Below are 17,237 nucleotides of genomic sequence, written 5' to 3'. Positions count from 1 at the left end.
CACAATTCAAGGGCTGAACGGCGAAACCGGTTGTATATGGACGCCACTCGTAGCATGCTCGCCATTGCAAACCTTCCCCGAACATATTGGGAAGAGGCCGTTTCAACCGCTTGTTATATATTCAATAGAACATATAGTCGATCAATTAGGACAACTCCATTTTCCTTGTGGTTTGGAAAAAATCCAAATTATGAAAATCTAAGAATCTTTGGATGTCCATCATATGCACTCGTACCCTTAGAAACTCGATCAAAATTAGATAATCACGCAGTTCGCACAATATTTGTTGGGTATGGCGAACCTCATGGCTATAAGGGTTATCGATTATATGACCCAAAATCCAAAAGATTTATATTTAGTCGACGAGTGATATTTGATGAAGATAAGCTAATATCTAATCCTCACCCACATCATGGCCATGAAAAGATACAAGATGAGACTACCATGTCTAACATTGAATCTAATAAAGAAATAATATCATCACCTACTAATTCTTGGCGGGCTCCACAAATGTCCTCGGAAATTCAACAAGTCACACTTGACCATATGCCAATTAACCCTCCTCCACTAATGCATTCATCTCTAGAGGTTCGCCCAGAAGTCCCAGTTTCAACCAATGACTCCAACTTATTGCCCCTAATAACCAAACAATCACAACAAACTGATGTACATACTCCAATTTTAAACACTAACTCTACGCAAATTAAACAAAGGCTTAATAAACAATTTAGCACTCATAAGGAAAAGCCTTTAGATAGAACACAATTAACTCACATTGATTATTCAGGTTCCCATCCTATTCAAAATCTCTTGATCCCACTACGAAGATCCTCACGCCTTAATGGTAAGGGGAAAACCAATGGTCACAATGATGCAAAAGTAATTAAAATAGGATGTAGAAATACCTCATATCCCACTAATAGTCAACATGTAAAAGATAAAAATTGTTGTGACAATGCGAAATCACCTAGTTCACTTAGCCCTACATCGACTCCAAAGAAAGTTCGTACTATTCAAGATCTTTATGATCACACACAAAAAATTGATGCCCTTGTTGCGGACCATCGATTTGAACCTGAGTTTGCTTTTTCGGCTCTTGGTTCCCCGACAACCACATCAGACGTCTCTGATGATCCCTTAACTATCAATGAGGCATTGCAAAGTCCAGATCGTGTAGAATGGCAAGCCGCCATGGCAAAAGAACTTGAATCTCTTGAGGCCAATAAAACATGGACTCTAGTACCACTCCCAATGGGACGCTCACCTATTTCATGCAAATGGGTGTTGAAGAAAAAACTAAACCCTGATGGTACTGTTGCACGTTACAAAGCTCGACTTGTAGCTCGTGGTTTTTCTCAAGTTGAAGGACTTGACTACTCTGAGACATTTTCACCCGTCCTCCGTATGGCATCTTTTCGGCTCCTAATGGCTCTAGCCACCATTCTTGATCTCGAAGTACATCATTTGGATGTACAAACGGCATTTCTACATGGTGATTTACCTGAGGAAATCTACATGTCCCAACCTCCTGGGTTTGAGTCACAATCTCAACCAAACTATGTGTGTCGATTACATCGATCACTTTATGGACTCAAACAATCTCCTAGGTTATGGTTTCAAAAATTTAACAATTTTATGCTCTCACATGGCTATTCTAGATTGTTATCAGAACCAAATATATACATTAGACATAATCATTCATCTAATCGGTTGTTAGTGGTAGCATTATATGTTGATGACATTCCTATAGTCGGAACACCATCTGAAATTACTCAAGCAAAGCTAGAGCTTTCCAAAGCATTTTCAATAACAGATTTAGGTCCCCTATCTTATTTCCTAGGCATGCAAGTTACGCGTAATCGTAGTATGGGCACCTTGATCATTCATCAAAATAAATTCATTAATGAAATTTTGAAATCCTTCGGAATGCTAAACATTAAACCTTGCACTACTCCCTTATCATTAACATGTAACTTAAGCATATCTGATAGTCCAACCACAAAAAGAGATATTAATTTTATGCAACAATTTCCTTTTAAACAATTAATAGGAAAACTTCGATATTTAGTCACAGGGACTCGTCCTGACCTTTGTTTTGCAATTAACTATCTTTCACGCTTTATGCATAACCCTGGTCTTATGCATTGGAAATCACTTCAACGAGTTATGCGATATTTAAAACACACATCTAACTATGGATTAACATATAAACGATCCCAATCCGAAAGACCAATCAAATCACTTGTTGGTTGGTCTGATTCGGATTGGGGGGGGGACATTGATTCTCGTAGATCTACTGCTGGTTTTTCTTTTATAATGGCAGGAGCAGCAGTGACGTGGCAATCGAAAAAACAAGAATCTGTGACACTCTCATCTGCTGAAGCTGAGTTCGTAGCAGTGGCATTGGCTGCTAAAGAAGGATTATGGTTGCAAACAGTGATAAAAGAACTCCAACTATGTGGACCACTCCAATTGAAAATCTTCTGCGACAATATATCATGCATCTACTTAACGAAGAATCCAAAGCACTCAGAGAAAACAAAACATGTGGATTTAAAATATCACTTTATACGAGAGTTAGCCGAAGAAAACAAGCTTACATTAGAGTTTACATCAACAAATCATATGTGGGCTGATTTTCTAACAAAGGCTCTCCCTCCGGACAAATTTGAAACTTGTTGTGAAAATTTAGGATTACAACGGTTCACAACTAATTAGTTTATGGGGGGGTGTTGTAATAAACTAATTAGTGTAAATAAGTAAATAAGAAAGTAAATACAAAACGTAACCTTATGATATGAAAAGGTGCACCCCAAAAATAGGGTGCACCTATAACCACCACATTCTCTCTCTGTGGTCGGTTGGTTGGTTGTAGAGAGAGAGACAAACACACATTATCATAAAAACATTCTTTCTCCCTCTCTTTCTCTCTCTCCCTTTCTCCCTCTCTTTCTATTTCTCGTTTACCATAGATATGTGATTTTGAAGTCAAAACACGTGAGGAATTCAGACCACCGAGCTTTCCACGATTTAGCACCCGAGCGTTCTGGAAATAAGCAAGATTTTTGTGATCACTAAAGTCGATGACCTGATGTGGAGAGCCATCTAAGAAAAGCCGCCATTGTACAAAGAAATCCACAATGGCTAATAACTCCTTGTCATGTATTCCGTAGTTGATTTCCGCGTCATCAAATTGGCGCAAATGGAAAGCCAGAATTTGCGCGAATGGAAAGCCACAGGATGTAACTCTTCTTTATCTCCTTGTTGAGAAAGGATGCTACCAAGGGCGAAATCCGATGGGTCGGCCTCCATGATGAATGGTTTGTTTGTATCCACATGAGCTATAATAGGAACTAATTTAAAGGCTTTCTTAAGATGCCGAAAAGCCATGTCTGCTTCATTGGACCAAAGAAATGCTTTTCCCTTCTTCGTAAGTTGTGTGAGAGGTAAAATAATCTTCGAGTAATCCTGTATAAACTTGCGGTAGAAGTTAGCAAAACCTAGAAAACATTGTACATCTCGTACCGATCGTGGAATTTGCAAATCTAGCACAGTTTGGGCTTTAGCTGGATCCATGGAGATGCCCTTTGAGGAGATGACGTAGCCTAGAAATTCCACTTGCTTGCAGTCAAAGCTACATTTTTCTAGTCTGGCATAAAGACCATTCTCGCGGAGTCATTTTAGTACTAATAGTACATGAGAATCGTGCTCTTCTTGGATCTTTGAATAAATCAATAGATCATCCATATAGATGATCAAACAAATATCCAAGAGGTCTCTAAATATATCATTTGCCATGTGTTAGAAGATTGCGGGTGCGTTGGTTAGAACAAACGGCATAACAATATATTTGAAATGCCCATACTGTGTGCGAAAGGCGGTCTTCCATTCATCTCCTGGTCGGATCCGCACGAGGTTATATGCTCCTCGTAGATCAATTTTTGTAAAAAACTTGGCACCATTAACTCGCTCTAAAAGACTTGATATAAGAGGAAGTGCATACCTATTCCGGATGGTGATTTTATTCAAGCCGCGGTAATCAACGACAAGACAAAGTGAGCCATCTTTCTTCTTGACAAAGAAGATGAGTGCACCGGCCGGAGATTTCGAATGACGAATAGACCCGCTTGCCAAGTTCTCCTCTATGTAGGCTCGAAGGAATTCTAACTCGGTGGGTGACAAGTTGTAAATTGGTCCCCATGGTGGCTCTACTCCTAGTTGTAAATCGATGGGACAATCATAGGGACGATGATGAGGAAGAGTACCGGCTTTTACCTTGTCAAATACATCGGCATAAGGATGATATTTCGCCGGAAGTTGCACTAAGGATTCCTCCTTAATAGTGTTGGAAGGATGTACTGATATTGCAAATAGGAACATGCCTCCTTGTGTCCTTCTTTGCGTAATTGACGTAGTGAAATGGGCGAAACTCGATGAATAGATTCTTGGGGTTGTCGATGTCAGACTTCTCTTGTTCTCCAATCTATGTCTGGATTATGTAATTCAAACCAAGGTAATCCCAGGACAATGGGATGCTTTGGACTACTAATTATGTTAAATGCTACTACACACACAAAACTACCTAGGACAACTTGAATGGGGTCTGACTCTTCTACAATATTCCTGGAAGCAATGGGACGACCATCAATGATTACTACATATGCGGGGCAAGGAAGTTTTCTTAAGGATATCTGAGAAGCTTGGGCAAAATTTCGATCCATAAAACAAGAATTAGCTCCGGAATCTAGAAGTGCTAGGACGTGTACTAGGGGAGTACTTTTAGTACTAACCATGACTTGGGCTAGGAACACATTGCTAACTTGCTTGGAGGGAATGGAACCACTAATGGGTTGTACAGATCTAGGGTTGTCCAACCAAACAGCTCCTATTTTGGTTGGACTCAATCGTTTAACTCTTCATCTAATTGACTAAGGATTTCAAATTTGTGTGAGATACTTGGGCTATTAGTACTATTAATACTATCAGACACTCCTAAGGGAAGAATTGACTCGGGTTTAGTACAGGCTACGATTTGATTTACTTGTCTTCTTGGCCTATATGGACAATTGATTGTGATATGCCCTGGTCCACCGCAATAAAGACATAATCAATTTCCACATTGTCGTTGCTTTTCTTCTTCCGATAACGGGCCACGTCGACGCATGGTGTCGATCTCCATCAGTGTCAGAGTATTTGCTTGAGGTATATCTCGTGCAAATGGTTTAGCCACGATTGAGGCGTAAGTGGGCTCCGGCCTAGAGCGTGGTATCTGTAATTAACGTTCTGAACGCCATTCGAAAAGGCGGTTGTCACATCGGACCGCTCAACTGATTGCCTCCGTAAGAGACTTTGGTTCTTCGGGGAAGGTTAGAAGTAGAATTTTGACATCGTTTCGCAGGTCGTAGCGAAACTACTCCATTAGTGCCTGATCATCCCAGGGGATATCTGAAGCAAGTAGATGGAAATCCGCTGCATAGGCAGAGGTTGGACGATCGCCTTGACGCAATCGTTGGATTTTGTTGATCGTCGTCTGAATGTTGTCTGTATCTCCAAAGCAAGCTTTAAACTCACTAATAAAGTCTTCAAAGTTATTAAGTAAGGGTGATTGTTTTTCCAGAAGCGGAGCAAACCATGCCAAGGCTGAGCCGCTAAGCAACGTGCCTATTAGGCCGACTCGGGATGCATCAGTGGGGTATCGAGAAGGATGCATTTGAATGAGTAAGCGTACCTAATTGAGGAATCCCCTAAATTGCGACCGCGTTCCATCAAATTTCACAGGAAGTCCAATCTTGGGATCTTTATGAAATCTGTGGGGACTTGATACTTGTTGTTGCAACGCTGCTTCGAGTTGTTGCACACTAACGCTAACTCCCCATGTTGTTGTTGCAACTCCCCATGTTGTTGTTGTGTTTGTTGTTTTTCTAGGGAGATTTGTTGAAGATCCCCTAACAACCGTTGGTTTTCTTGTTCCAAGGCAACAAATTTTTCTTTTAGACACTGTAGCTCGGAGAAAACGGATTGGTATTCTTGGGCGCTAACAGAAGCCATTGTATAGAAAAAGGGTAAGAGGATGAGGGAACCAAAAGAAAGACTAGAGAGGAGGAAATTGGTTCAAACTATCAGGAATAGTACTAAACAGAGAGAGAATTAGTACTAGAGAAGGGAAGTATTATTAATACTAAGAGGACGGGATTGCGTAAGACTCCCGAGAGGGAGGAAAGAGAAGAGAAGAGAGAGAGAGAGTGAGGACGAGCGAGAGAGAGATGATGATAACATATGATATATTATAGGAAGAGTAAGTACAAGATGGCTATGAGGCTTAAGACTGGCGTTGAACCAATTTGGTTCAAAATAATGCCTAGTGCCTTCTTTTATAGTGTTCTCAGGAGTAATCCTAAAGCTTCTAGAATGTTCCAGAGAAATTTGGAATATACATTAATTTCCTAGAATAAAACTTTAATGAAAATAATATCCTACATATTATAATAGATGGTATAATGGTCAAGAGCTTGACCGATATAACATAAGGTCATGGTTTCGAGTCTTGCCATATGATGACATTCTCCAACCAAACCCCGCAACCAATAGTGTTAATGCAAGAGATATGGAGTGAAGTTGTAGCCACTCTAAAGAGCCAATATGATGGCCTCAAGGGCGACTCTGATGGAGTCGAAAGATAACAATTAGCCTTCATCCAACAATGGTCGTCCTCTCCCTTTATTGAGTCGGTGAGCATCCACATAAGATGGACCTATCATGTCCCTACAGGGATTTGTATATAATAATTTCATTTGTAATATTTTATAAGTAATAGAAGGAGTTTTTTTTGGGAAAAAAAAAACCCATATGTAGACTAATATCAAAAATAAATACTTGAGGGTATTCTCAAAGATCTCCCTAACAAAAACTAGATTTATGAATATTTAATTGTCTTGATATCTCTATCTTAGAAAATCAATTTAATTTAATACTATATTTGCTAATAATTTTCCTCTACTCATTTTCCCACAATGGTCGCAAGACACGCCAACTTGAGATTTGTAAGATAATAGAAATATGACAAGAAAAAGGAACTTTCAAATCCCTTCTAATATCTTATTTTTAAAAGAGACCCCTCGGATTGTAGATTGTTCATTTTTTCTAAGATAAATGTTATGGGTCTCTCTTTATTCTAATGTTATACAACTTACAAATGCAACTTAGATAATAAAAAATACAATATTTTTTGGCTCAAGACATGGAAGTGGCACACAAAATTTTAAAATATAGTATGTGTTGAACTCATTTCTTCTAGTTAACGAAATCTCATTACACATACAATTATGAATTGTCTCAACAAAAGGTGTGATCTTCAAACTTAGTCAAAAAAATTCTGATTTTGGGATTCAAGCTTGTCACATTTGGTGTTGTCTCCAAAATATGTAACTTTTATTTTTTCTTTTAAACAATCTCAAATTTAAGAAACTTGACTAAAAGAAACTTTGACTAAAATGATTTCTTTAATGGGCTTTAGATATAAGGATATGTTGACATGATCCGTCCACGTTGTGCTCAAACTTGCCCAAGGTAATGGTTTTACCATAAACGGCAAAACAAAAACTTCATGTTAATCACATACCTGGCAATATTGTGGTTGCAACTCTTTGTGATTTTTCATCGACTTATCCACTTGTTTATGTTTTTACCAATTTAAGATATGCCATCTCAATTATTTGTAAATCATAAATATAATAAAGGATCAGAATAGTGTAATATTTTTTCATAACATTAGATTGTTGTGCCCCTAGCCAAAGTATAGAAAGACTTAAGGATAAAGGAATGCGTGATATATCCCTCACATACAAGGCATACTAATAATGAATGTCGTACACTTGTTCAAACCACAAAAAGACTTTGGGATACTTGATAGGAGCATGATTAATTATTTTGATCTAATTAGGTTGTAGAGTAATTAGCTAGATTGCCATAATTAGATTTAGTTGCAATTTCAATTCATTTGAATAAGTTGATGTGTTGATTGAACCATTACACCAAGTCTTTGGGATAGTAACCAACCTCTGTGTGTGTGTGTCATGGTCACACAAATGGGGTGAAATGCTCTCAAGATTTATTTACATATGCATGTGTGCAAATACAATACAAATCGACAAATAATTATCGTCATGATTTATGGAAAATGAGTTTTAAGTGTTTTTATATCTTATATTAAAAAGACCGAACTATTAATTAAAGAATGGCTTGGATTAGGGACGATTTATCCAGTTAGAGAGGTGGAATGGGTTGGATTTAGCACATATCATAGCAATAACATTGCATAAATGCATTATTTCCATAATGAACACTAACTTATTGGAAATAACTACATATGAAAAGTTAAAATAAAATCACACCCAAAATTGCCTCCATTTTTTGTCATCAACCACTTAAGCATGCACACATTCTTGATATGTGTTGTTGGTATAGTCCAAATCAAACGAGGATTGGCAAAGAAAGAAGCAATATCATTTTGATGCATAACTTTTAAATGTTCATTAATTATCTAGCTCCCATATTATATGTAGCTTGACCAAAGATTTGTCTTTGGGATCGATCAAACTTTGACTAGTGACAATTAAGATTTTCACTTGCTCACATAGACAAGTCATAAAAATGCATTAAAAATCATGAATATATAACACGGCAAAAAGTTGGTGGGGCAAGCTTGTTTATAAGGTTGACTAGTGATGAATTATTCTTGAGAATAGAGGAAAAGGGAGCTTTACCTAGACTTTATAGATTGAACTAAATAGAATATGAAGCATAACATTAGAATTAATTATGATAAGTAAAAGATAGAGATTCTGGCATAACGAAGAGGTAAAGAATTCAACCAAGAATTCTTGTATGGTGTATAAAATGGAGGATTATTAGAACCAGCATTCTCATATAACCATTGATGCAAGAGAGCGCAAGGGAGATTGAGCCTTCACTTGGTAATGAATGTTGGACAATATATCTTCCAGTGTCCAATATTCCACAAAGGAGTCAAACTTACCATAGTCTCTGCCAAGTTTAAATAACAATCCTTGGATATAATATTTTTTCCACACCCCAAACCCTATCTTTTTATGTGCTTCAATGGAATTCAATCTAAGGCATCAAATCTTGGGTTGCTACTAGTTTGGATTCATTGAAAAATTTGTTCATAGAGATTTCAATGCATATGTACATGGACGGGCAAATGAAAGGCTCTATCTAATTAAGGGACATATTAGGATTAGGGGCATCCACTATTTGAAAACCCATTTACAAACCAACTTTTCTTAACTTGTGGCAATATATGATAGGATGGGACACAAACAAACATTTGTTTTTCGCCGTTTTGTTCCATTCCGCTAACCCAATGTTTGAAATCCTCAAAAGAAAAGCAAAATCAAGTGTAATTTTTGTCATTGTCACTCCATTTTGATAAATGTGTTTTTCTGTTCAATTGTGTGGATGGTAGAGATCAAGCACCACAAATATAACTACACTGTACACATGCTATAACAAGATCTTTTACCCTAACTACATACCGCCAATGGCTGTAAACGAATTAAGTTATTAGGACTTCTCTGTGCTAATGCACAATTTGATTATGTCACAATCGAACACCACATCGACAAATATATACCTTTCCTAGCATTGCATAAATATAGCACCAAATCACATCTTAAGTTCTATTATCTTTAATCTGGCCAAGAAAAAAGATTATATCCCTATTAAATATATACAACGCAATTCCGAAGCAAGAGCAACAACACTGGGCAAATCATCATATATAGATGTTGAATTATAAGAATTATACAGATAAGATCTAAGATACCTTTTGCTTCATCGACAGCATCAAGTTGGAACTCATGTGTATGTGTGATATATATATAATATAGATATATGTATGTATGTATGTATAGGGTATGTATTTATCACAATGACATAAAATACATTTAATAGTACAATCCTACAAACCAATCGAGAAGCCAAATTTTTATACACGCTTCAATTCATTGATCTTTACCTACACCTCGAAGACTCCTCCGTAGCAAGCTTGCAATATATTGCGGAGTTCTCCTTATCGAACGGTAACGATGGGATTGCGGGCGCCCATCTGCAGAATGGGTGTCTGGCGATGAATCTAGCTTGGCATTATTGTCATCATACAGCAGTGATGATGGAGGATCCATATAATTGAATTTCCTGGAGCCTTGGTTAAGCAGAACAATGAGGGGTGACCCCAGTTTCCTATCTCTCTGGTTCTCAATATTTTCAGGGGATCTTGTTCTATTCTCACTTTGATCGATTGAATCGCCATCAGAGAACAGAGGCGCGCCGAAATCAAGACCCTCTTCCTCTTCGTCCACGTGACGATGTATGCTTCTGGCGTAAGCTTTCAATCCTTTTCAAAAACCAAAAAAACAATGCAAAACTAACTCAGCATCCCAGATGGTAGGTATGTACTTCAGCTCTCTTGTAGAAAACCCCACTAAACATTTGACCTTAAAAAAGATTTTTCAGACAAACTCTTCAGTTCTTCTAAAGTTGAAGGCTATGGTGCTTCTGGGAATCGGCAACGGCTCAGCTCAAGCCTAAACTGCACTGTTAACCCGCTTTTAAACGGTTTGGTGATTCAGTTCGGTTTGGGTTTGGCTCGAGCTTCCTTAACCAGTTTGAGTTCGGTTAGGGATGGCTCAAGCCAAACCGAACCGATTTAGGCCAAACCGGTTACCAAGCCAGTTAAGGCTTAATCGGCTTGGCTAAACCGGTTTAGGAACATGTTCGGTTCAGGTTTGGAAACTCCCAAACCAGTTTAGGCTTAACCGGTTTGGTTTAGACAAGGCCAAACCAGTTAAGCCAAAACCGAACCGTTGCCGATTCCTAGGTGCTTCAGTTTTTTACCTCTTAATTCTTCTCTTATATGGGATCCTTACAGAACAAACTCTTTTTTTTCTCTTAATGGGGGAAGTCGATGGCAATCAAGGGCAGTGATGTGAGTACAAATTACCAAAAAATAATAATAATAAAAATCCCACTTACCATATTTGAGAGAAAAAGGATTATTCGTCTTGTCCTCATGTCTACCATGGATTTTGGGTGGTTTTACAGCTCCTTGAGGATCTTCAACCAAACTTCTAGCACCAATGTCAGATACTTTGAGGCATGTTTTCCTTGGCAGCCTTCCACCTAATCTTAGGTGTGATTCTTCATCAAAGGACAAGGAATCTATTCCATGGTGGGTACCAGTAGAAGCTGCAATCTCTCCAGTCGGTACAGTACTAGGTCTAGCCACAATCCGGCCTACTTGTGGCCATCCAGACCGGTCTCGAAACTTACAAACTTTACCACATTCACCACATCGTAACTTTTGCTCCATCCCACTGTTGATAGGAGGAAGATAGGGCACACGGAGGATAGAATCGCAAGCTCTGCATATAATGTACGGGGGTGCAGAATGTCTGGGTAATGGAGGATATGGCTTATTATAAGTTCTCATTGTTGATGATGATAAAGATGCAAATCTCGATTCAGCAATCGATGCATCATAATCATACCTTGGAAGAAGTTGGAATGTTGGGGAACATCCAACAGATGGATGCACACCATGTTGACTTTGTCCAATCAACTCATGAGTCATCGAACTAGGGTGACTAAAACATTGTGAGCATTGTGGCATGGAAGAATGTTGGAGATGGGTGCAGCACATGCAAGTTGGGTTTGAAAAAACATGTTCTTGCATTGACATAGTAGCCATTTTAGGAGGATGAAGAAGAGACTCTTGATAAGAGTGTGTCCTATTTGTAGTTGATGATCCAATATCATATGTTTCGGGTACATAGTGATGATGATGATGATGATGATGACGATGATGATTACCATCTCCATAGCTTTGGCCCACACCAACAAGGTTATGGTAGAAAACACTTTGACTCTTCTCATTTAAGTCTACATTTAATTCAATCTGGTTTGGCAAGAGAGCATCATTACGCACATGCCGATTTTTGAAAGCCATATCTTCATTGTTTCTCTTTCTTTCTACTAGAGATATAAGCCTTCCTTCATTGTCATATAATTGCAACTTTTGTGGAAGATTCCTCCTTGCCAGAGATGGTCTCAATACATTACATTTGCTAACGTTGCCATTATTAAAGAATGTTTCTTGTCTCTCCTTTGCATTGCTCAAATTTCCATCGACAGAATTTCCATTCCTAGTGCCAATCTTAGTTATTGCTTGATCATCAGGAAACATACAGTGATGAGTATTGCCAATATTTGATGAAGGATTATTCACCTGAGGTTCATGGTTCAGTGCTTTAGTGCCATTAATGTACTGTAATTGATTGAAGGAATCTCGAGTCTGAGCAATCTTTGAGTTGTTCGTGTAACTCAACTCTTGCAAGCTTATTACTTTATTAGCAAATTCATTGGACTCAAATGCCAATTGAGATGAGCTGTATTGATCATCGGTATGTAGCTTCCTAAACTCTAGATCAATATTTGCAGCAGCAGCATCCCGAAACTCCAATTTATGAGGGCCGGAGAGCGCACTGTTAGCCAAATTGGGATATGATCTCTCACTGTTAATGAAAGAAGAGGCCAGTGTTACATCTTGCAAATTGTTGGCTGATGGGACAGGAAAATCGAAATCCGAACCACAAGAGTAAATGTCATCATCTTTATCTTCGTCTTCATCTCCAGTTTTAGCTTCATTTTTGTCAGAGATCTGCTCTGACTGCTTTACTCTGAGAGGACTATGATGATGCAAACAATCAGTTGTATGAGAACAACCTTTCTTTCCATAATCATTGTTCTGCTCATTAGAAGCAAGAAGTGTATACTTAAAGGAAAGATCATAGTCATGAAGAATCCATTCATTCACGTCAATTTTATAATGTTTTCCCTCTTTCTCCTCATCTTTCTCTATCTTCTCACTTTCGTTCAACTTTGGAGCTTCATCGTTCTTCTTTTTCTTTTTCATCTTTTTCTTCGTCTTCGTCTTCTTCCTTTCATCAATGCTATAACATTCATCCCTTTTGATCATGTCATTCTCACTTATAGGATCGAATTCAGTCTTTCTAGCGTTAACAGATTGTCGAAATTCTTCACAAGTGTTTGAGATTTGTTGCTTGATTTTCTCATCACTATTGATGGGATTGAATTCATTTTTTGTGCCATTGATGGGTTGTTGACATTCTTCAGATTCCTGCAAGATTTGTTGCTTGATTTGCTCATCACAATTGATGGGATCAAATTCATTGTTGGCGTCATTGATGAGTTGCTGAAATTCTTCAGATTTGCTAGAGATTTGCTCATCATTGTTGATGGGATCAAATTCATTGTTGGCGTCATTGATGGGTTGCTGAAATTCTTCAGATTCGTTATATATTTGCTCATCATTGTTGATGGGATCAAATTCCTTGTTGGCACCATTGATGGGTTGCTGACACTCTTCAGATTCGTCTGAGATTTCTTGCTTTATAAGCTTGTCCCTATTGATGGGATCGAATTCACTCATGGTGCCATTGATGAGTTGTTGAAATTCTTCAGATTCATTTGTGATTTGTTTCTTGATCTGGTAGTCATTATTGACATGATTCAGTTCATTCTCGGCACCATTGAGGGGTTGCTCAAATTCTTCAGTTTCATTCCAGATTTGTTCCTTGATTTGCTCATCACTATCACTACGAACAAATTCAGTCTTAATTTGTTCAGTGAGATTGTTGTCATTTCCTCCTTTTACCTGCTGCGTTGAGCTCCCAACTTCTGGTGATTCTTCTAGGCTCTCCCCATGTTTCCATACCTCCCTCGGAGCTTCTTTAGCTGAGGGTCGAGAAAACAAAGCCAACAATAAATTACACAAGAAAGCTCATTCTAAGGTAGTAGAATCACAACAGCAAAAATGAAGCAATCGGGGTATGTTATCTGACATACCCTCACAGCATTTAGCAGAGGGCCGAGAAAACAAAGCCAATAATAAATTACACAGGAAAGCTCATTCTAAGGTAGTAGAATCACAACAGCAAAAATGAAGCAATTAGGGTATGTGTCTGACATACCCTCAGCATTTAGCAGAGGGTAGAGAAAACAATGCCAACAATAAATTACACAAGAAAGCTCTTTCTAAGGTAGTAGAATCACAGCAGCAAAAATGAAGCAATTAGGGTATGTGATCTGACATACAGCAGCATTCAAAAACACCACAATTACATAAAGAAAATAAGAGAGAGACAGAGAGAGTAATGTTTTGTTTATTTGTTGTAACTGACCTAATAGCAAGGTAGAGCAGATAGGGCATTCAAACACTGGATAAGGAGGTTCAGCGAGGAGAGCTGTGCAATTCGGACATCGAACTTTCCTCTGCCTCATCCTATTATCATTAATCCTCTTAAGGATTCCTTGATCCTCTTAAGGATTCCTTAATCCTTAAGCCTTAATCCTTAATTCATCATCCTCGATCCCCTCAAACCCTTAATCCCTCTTCCACAAACCTTTAATCCGCCATCCTTAATCTTTTGATCCTAACTTCCAATCATCCAAACCCTGCAAAACACACATATAATAAACACACCAAGCATAAAACAGAGTAAAATTTCTTCTTCATCTTGAAACATGGACAGAGTAACATTACCTATACCTTTTTCTCAATCTTTCTTTTCTTTTCTTCCGTCAAACTCTTCTTCTTCTTCTTAAGCTCTTCTTTTTCTTCCTCTTCTTGGAATAGAGTAGAATTGCATTCATGGAAGCAGGCTTTTTCTTTTTCCTTGACTGTATGGATATTTTTTAGGTTTTTCTTAAGCACAATCTTAATGATGTATAAGTGACTTGGAAATTTTTGTCACATAAAAGACACACATGGGTTTTTTTTCTTCTTCTGCGTTTTACAGAGGTACCTCAAGAGTTAGGGTTAGGGTTTGGTGATGTGAATGGATAAGATAAAAATCATGGGTTTTCTTTTCTTTTGGTTTGTTATGATCCCTCAAGGTTTCGGATTAGGGTAAGGGTTAGAGTAAGGGCTAGGGCTAGGGCTAGGGTTAGGGTAAGAACTAAGGTTAGGGTTAGGGTAAGGGCTAGGGTTAGGGTTAGGGTTAGGGTTAGGGTTAGGGTTAGGGTTAGGGTTTAGTGATGTGAATGGATAGATAACAAGGATGTGTTCTCTTTTCTTTTGCTTTGTTATGTTACCTCAAGGTTTAGGATTAGGGTAAGGGTTTGTGTTAGGGTTAGGGTAAGGTTTAGGGCTAGGATTATTAGGGTTAGGATGAGGCTGTAAAGAGAAGGGAGGTTAGACTTTATAGATAAATGGAAAGGTGAGGGAGGAGGAGAATGTTTAGTGGCCACAGTCTCTCCTTTGGTTGGGATCTCTCTCTCATCTTCTCATTCTCATGACCATAAATGATACTCTAACAAGAATAATCAGAATTTTGTACTTTGGGGCCTCTTTGCCACTCTGGCAAACCATGACCTGGCAATGGCGATGGCACCACCTAAAGATTGCGCTCCCACGCACACATTGTCGTGGTCAGTTTCTCAACTGCAGATGAGTTGAGCCCGAGCCTTGTCTCAAGCCTTTATGTCCACAATTGATAAGCCCTGCTCAAACCATACATACATATATCACGTATCCCCCGGACTGGCCTCCATTCCTTGCCTCCATAAAGGCTCTAACTGTGTGAGAATCGAACCGAATGTGCTACATACATACATCAAATAGCTAGGAAAGATTCAAATAGTTCATCTGTCACCACAATCCGTCCGATTGTCACACAATCATCGTCCTCCATCGTTTGGATATATTGACTTGCTTAGACCTTGCCTCTACCACATCTATCTTGGATCTTGAATAGACTTCCTATTGCTCATTTCTACACTTGGTCATCATCAATCAATCAATGACAGTGGTGAGGGTTGACGGGTTGCATTGCATCACTAACTACGTTATTTGGTGCATTGATGTGTTACGATTTTCATGGAGCTTTGCTTGTTAAGTTCGGTGTGTGCTTTTGAACTTGCACACATGATTCCATCTCATAACATCACATTTACATAGGCTCACTGGTCTTCCGATCAATGCATCAATGCATGAGGATAACGAATATTCTAACAAATAGATGGACATAACCTTTCTCGCATGGCTCAATCCAAGTTATCTTCGTGGTTATTTTACATTATGTAAATCTTAGAGACTTTACCCTATATTCAAGTTCATGGTCACTTGCACTATTCATGAAACATTCATGCATTGAAGAGGTAAAAACAATAACACGTATAATGACCAAGATTTGATAAGCTACCATGTGTATTAGTATGGAAACTACATCCAATAGCATTACAAATGTCATACGAAACTCAAATTTATAGCTAATGGGCATAGATTTGGGCTTTCCTTCTAAACAATGCATCTGTTTTATTTTTTGCATTATTCACGAATACGTTGTATCTAAAAAATCTCAATGGACAATTAAAATCTTACATAAATGAGATTTTGTGGTATGATACGAGCTCTTGTATGGGAACTAGGCCTTGTGGCCTAAAGCAAGCAAATTATAAACTAGCGAAATACAAATGATTTCATCATCTAGCAATCTGGAATTGTTGTACAACAACGCGTATTTCAAACTTCAACTAAGAGTTTTTGCTTTTGCTTGAAAATCATGCCACTAATTTAAAAAGTATTTACTACATGACATAAAAAGACCACGAGAAAGATATTGCATCAACATAGTCATTGGTGGCTCTCTAATAGTCCATGAAGACTATATCACTTCAAACAAAAAAGTGTGGCTTACCATGCAATATCCCCACTTTGGTATAAGGACCCCACATGAAGAAAAGTTTGCGTGATGATGTGGACATTACCTTATAACTTGACTATTCACGCTAATATGCTACTTGAGGAAGATGGTACATTCATGAATGAGGTGTCAATTGCCTTCGTTGGGTACTTTCGACAAACATATTATGGAGGATATAATATGTTTAAAATAGTTCACTCAAGTGAACTCCTAACTTTCTTCAGCTCAATATGTGATGGGTTGATAATAATGACTGAGGAGGTTTCACAAAAAATGAATTTTTAAACCTTTAGAATTAACAACAATTCTCACATAGACCAAAAGTTTTTAGAAAGATCACCCTATACGCGGAGAGTTATAGCGATCTAGCAATAAGGATGGTCAAAGAATTGTTGAACCGTGACCTTTAGATTTTATTCAATTATTTAATACTAT

The 17,237-nt window shown here is 38.2% G+C and overlaps 1 protein-coding gene across 2 annotated transcripts; it reads right to left on the bottom strand.

Annotated features, from left to right (window-relative positions):
- Positions 1 to 9,639: 9,639 nt before the first annotated feature.
- On the bottom strand, positions 9,640 to 15,090 carry LOC147855329 (uncharacterized). Of its 2 annotated transcripts, none has more exons than XM_087330036.1 (4): positions 14,642 to 15,090; positions 14,280 to 14,553; positions 11,053 to 13,833; positions 9,640 to 10,414 (listed from the first exon to the last, which is right to left on the bottom strand). In XM_087330036.1, the coding sequence occupies exons 2-4, from the start codon at positions 14,377 to 14,379 to the stop codon at positions 10,023 to 10,025; spliced, it is 3,273 nt and encodes a 1,090-aa protein (XP_087186162.1). In that variant the 5' UTR covers positions 14,380 to 14,553; positions 14,642 to 15,090; the 3' UTR covers positions 9,640 to 10,022. The 2 variants fall into 2 exon arrangements, with proteins under 2 accessions (XP_087186162.1, XP_087186161.1); XM_087330035.1 differs by having other exon boundaries at positions 14,648 to 15,090.
- Positions 15,091 to 17,237: the final 2,147 nt, after the last annotated feature.

This window comes from Azolla caroliniana, unplaced genomic scaffold (genome assembly GCF_043228905.1).
Source record: "Azolla caroliniana isolate FFs.n. ecotype wild unplaced genomic scaffold, voAzoCaro1.0.p SCAF_14, whole genome shotgun sequence".
NCBI lineage: Eukaryota > Viridiplantae > Streptophyta > Polypodiopsida > Salviniales > Salviniaceae > Azolla > Azolla caroliniana.
This window is presented reverse-complemented; position numbering and strand designations above follow the sequence as displayed.

Bases quoted from the DNA above. Each gene is read 5' to 3' on its own strand.
- LOC147855329 (XM_087330036.1), bottom strand. From the start codon at position 14,379: ATGAGGCAGAGGAAAGTTCGATGTCCGAATTGCACAGCTCTCCTCGCT. The intron at 13,834-14,279 runs GTCAGTTACAAC...CTCGACCCTCAG, and splicing joins CTGCTCTACCTTGCTATTAG to CTAAAGAAGCTCCGAGGGAG. The intron at 10,415-11,052 runs GTAAGTGGGATT...GTTTTTGAAAAG, and splicing joins TCCTTTTTCTCTCAAATATG to GATTGAAAGCTTACGCCAGA.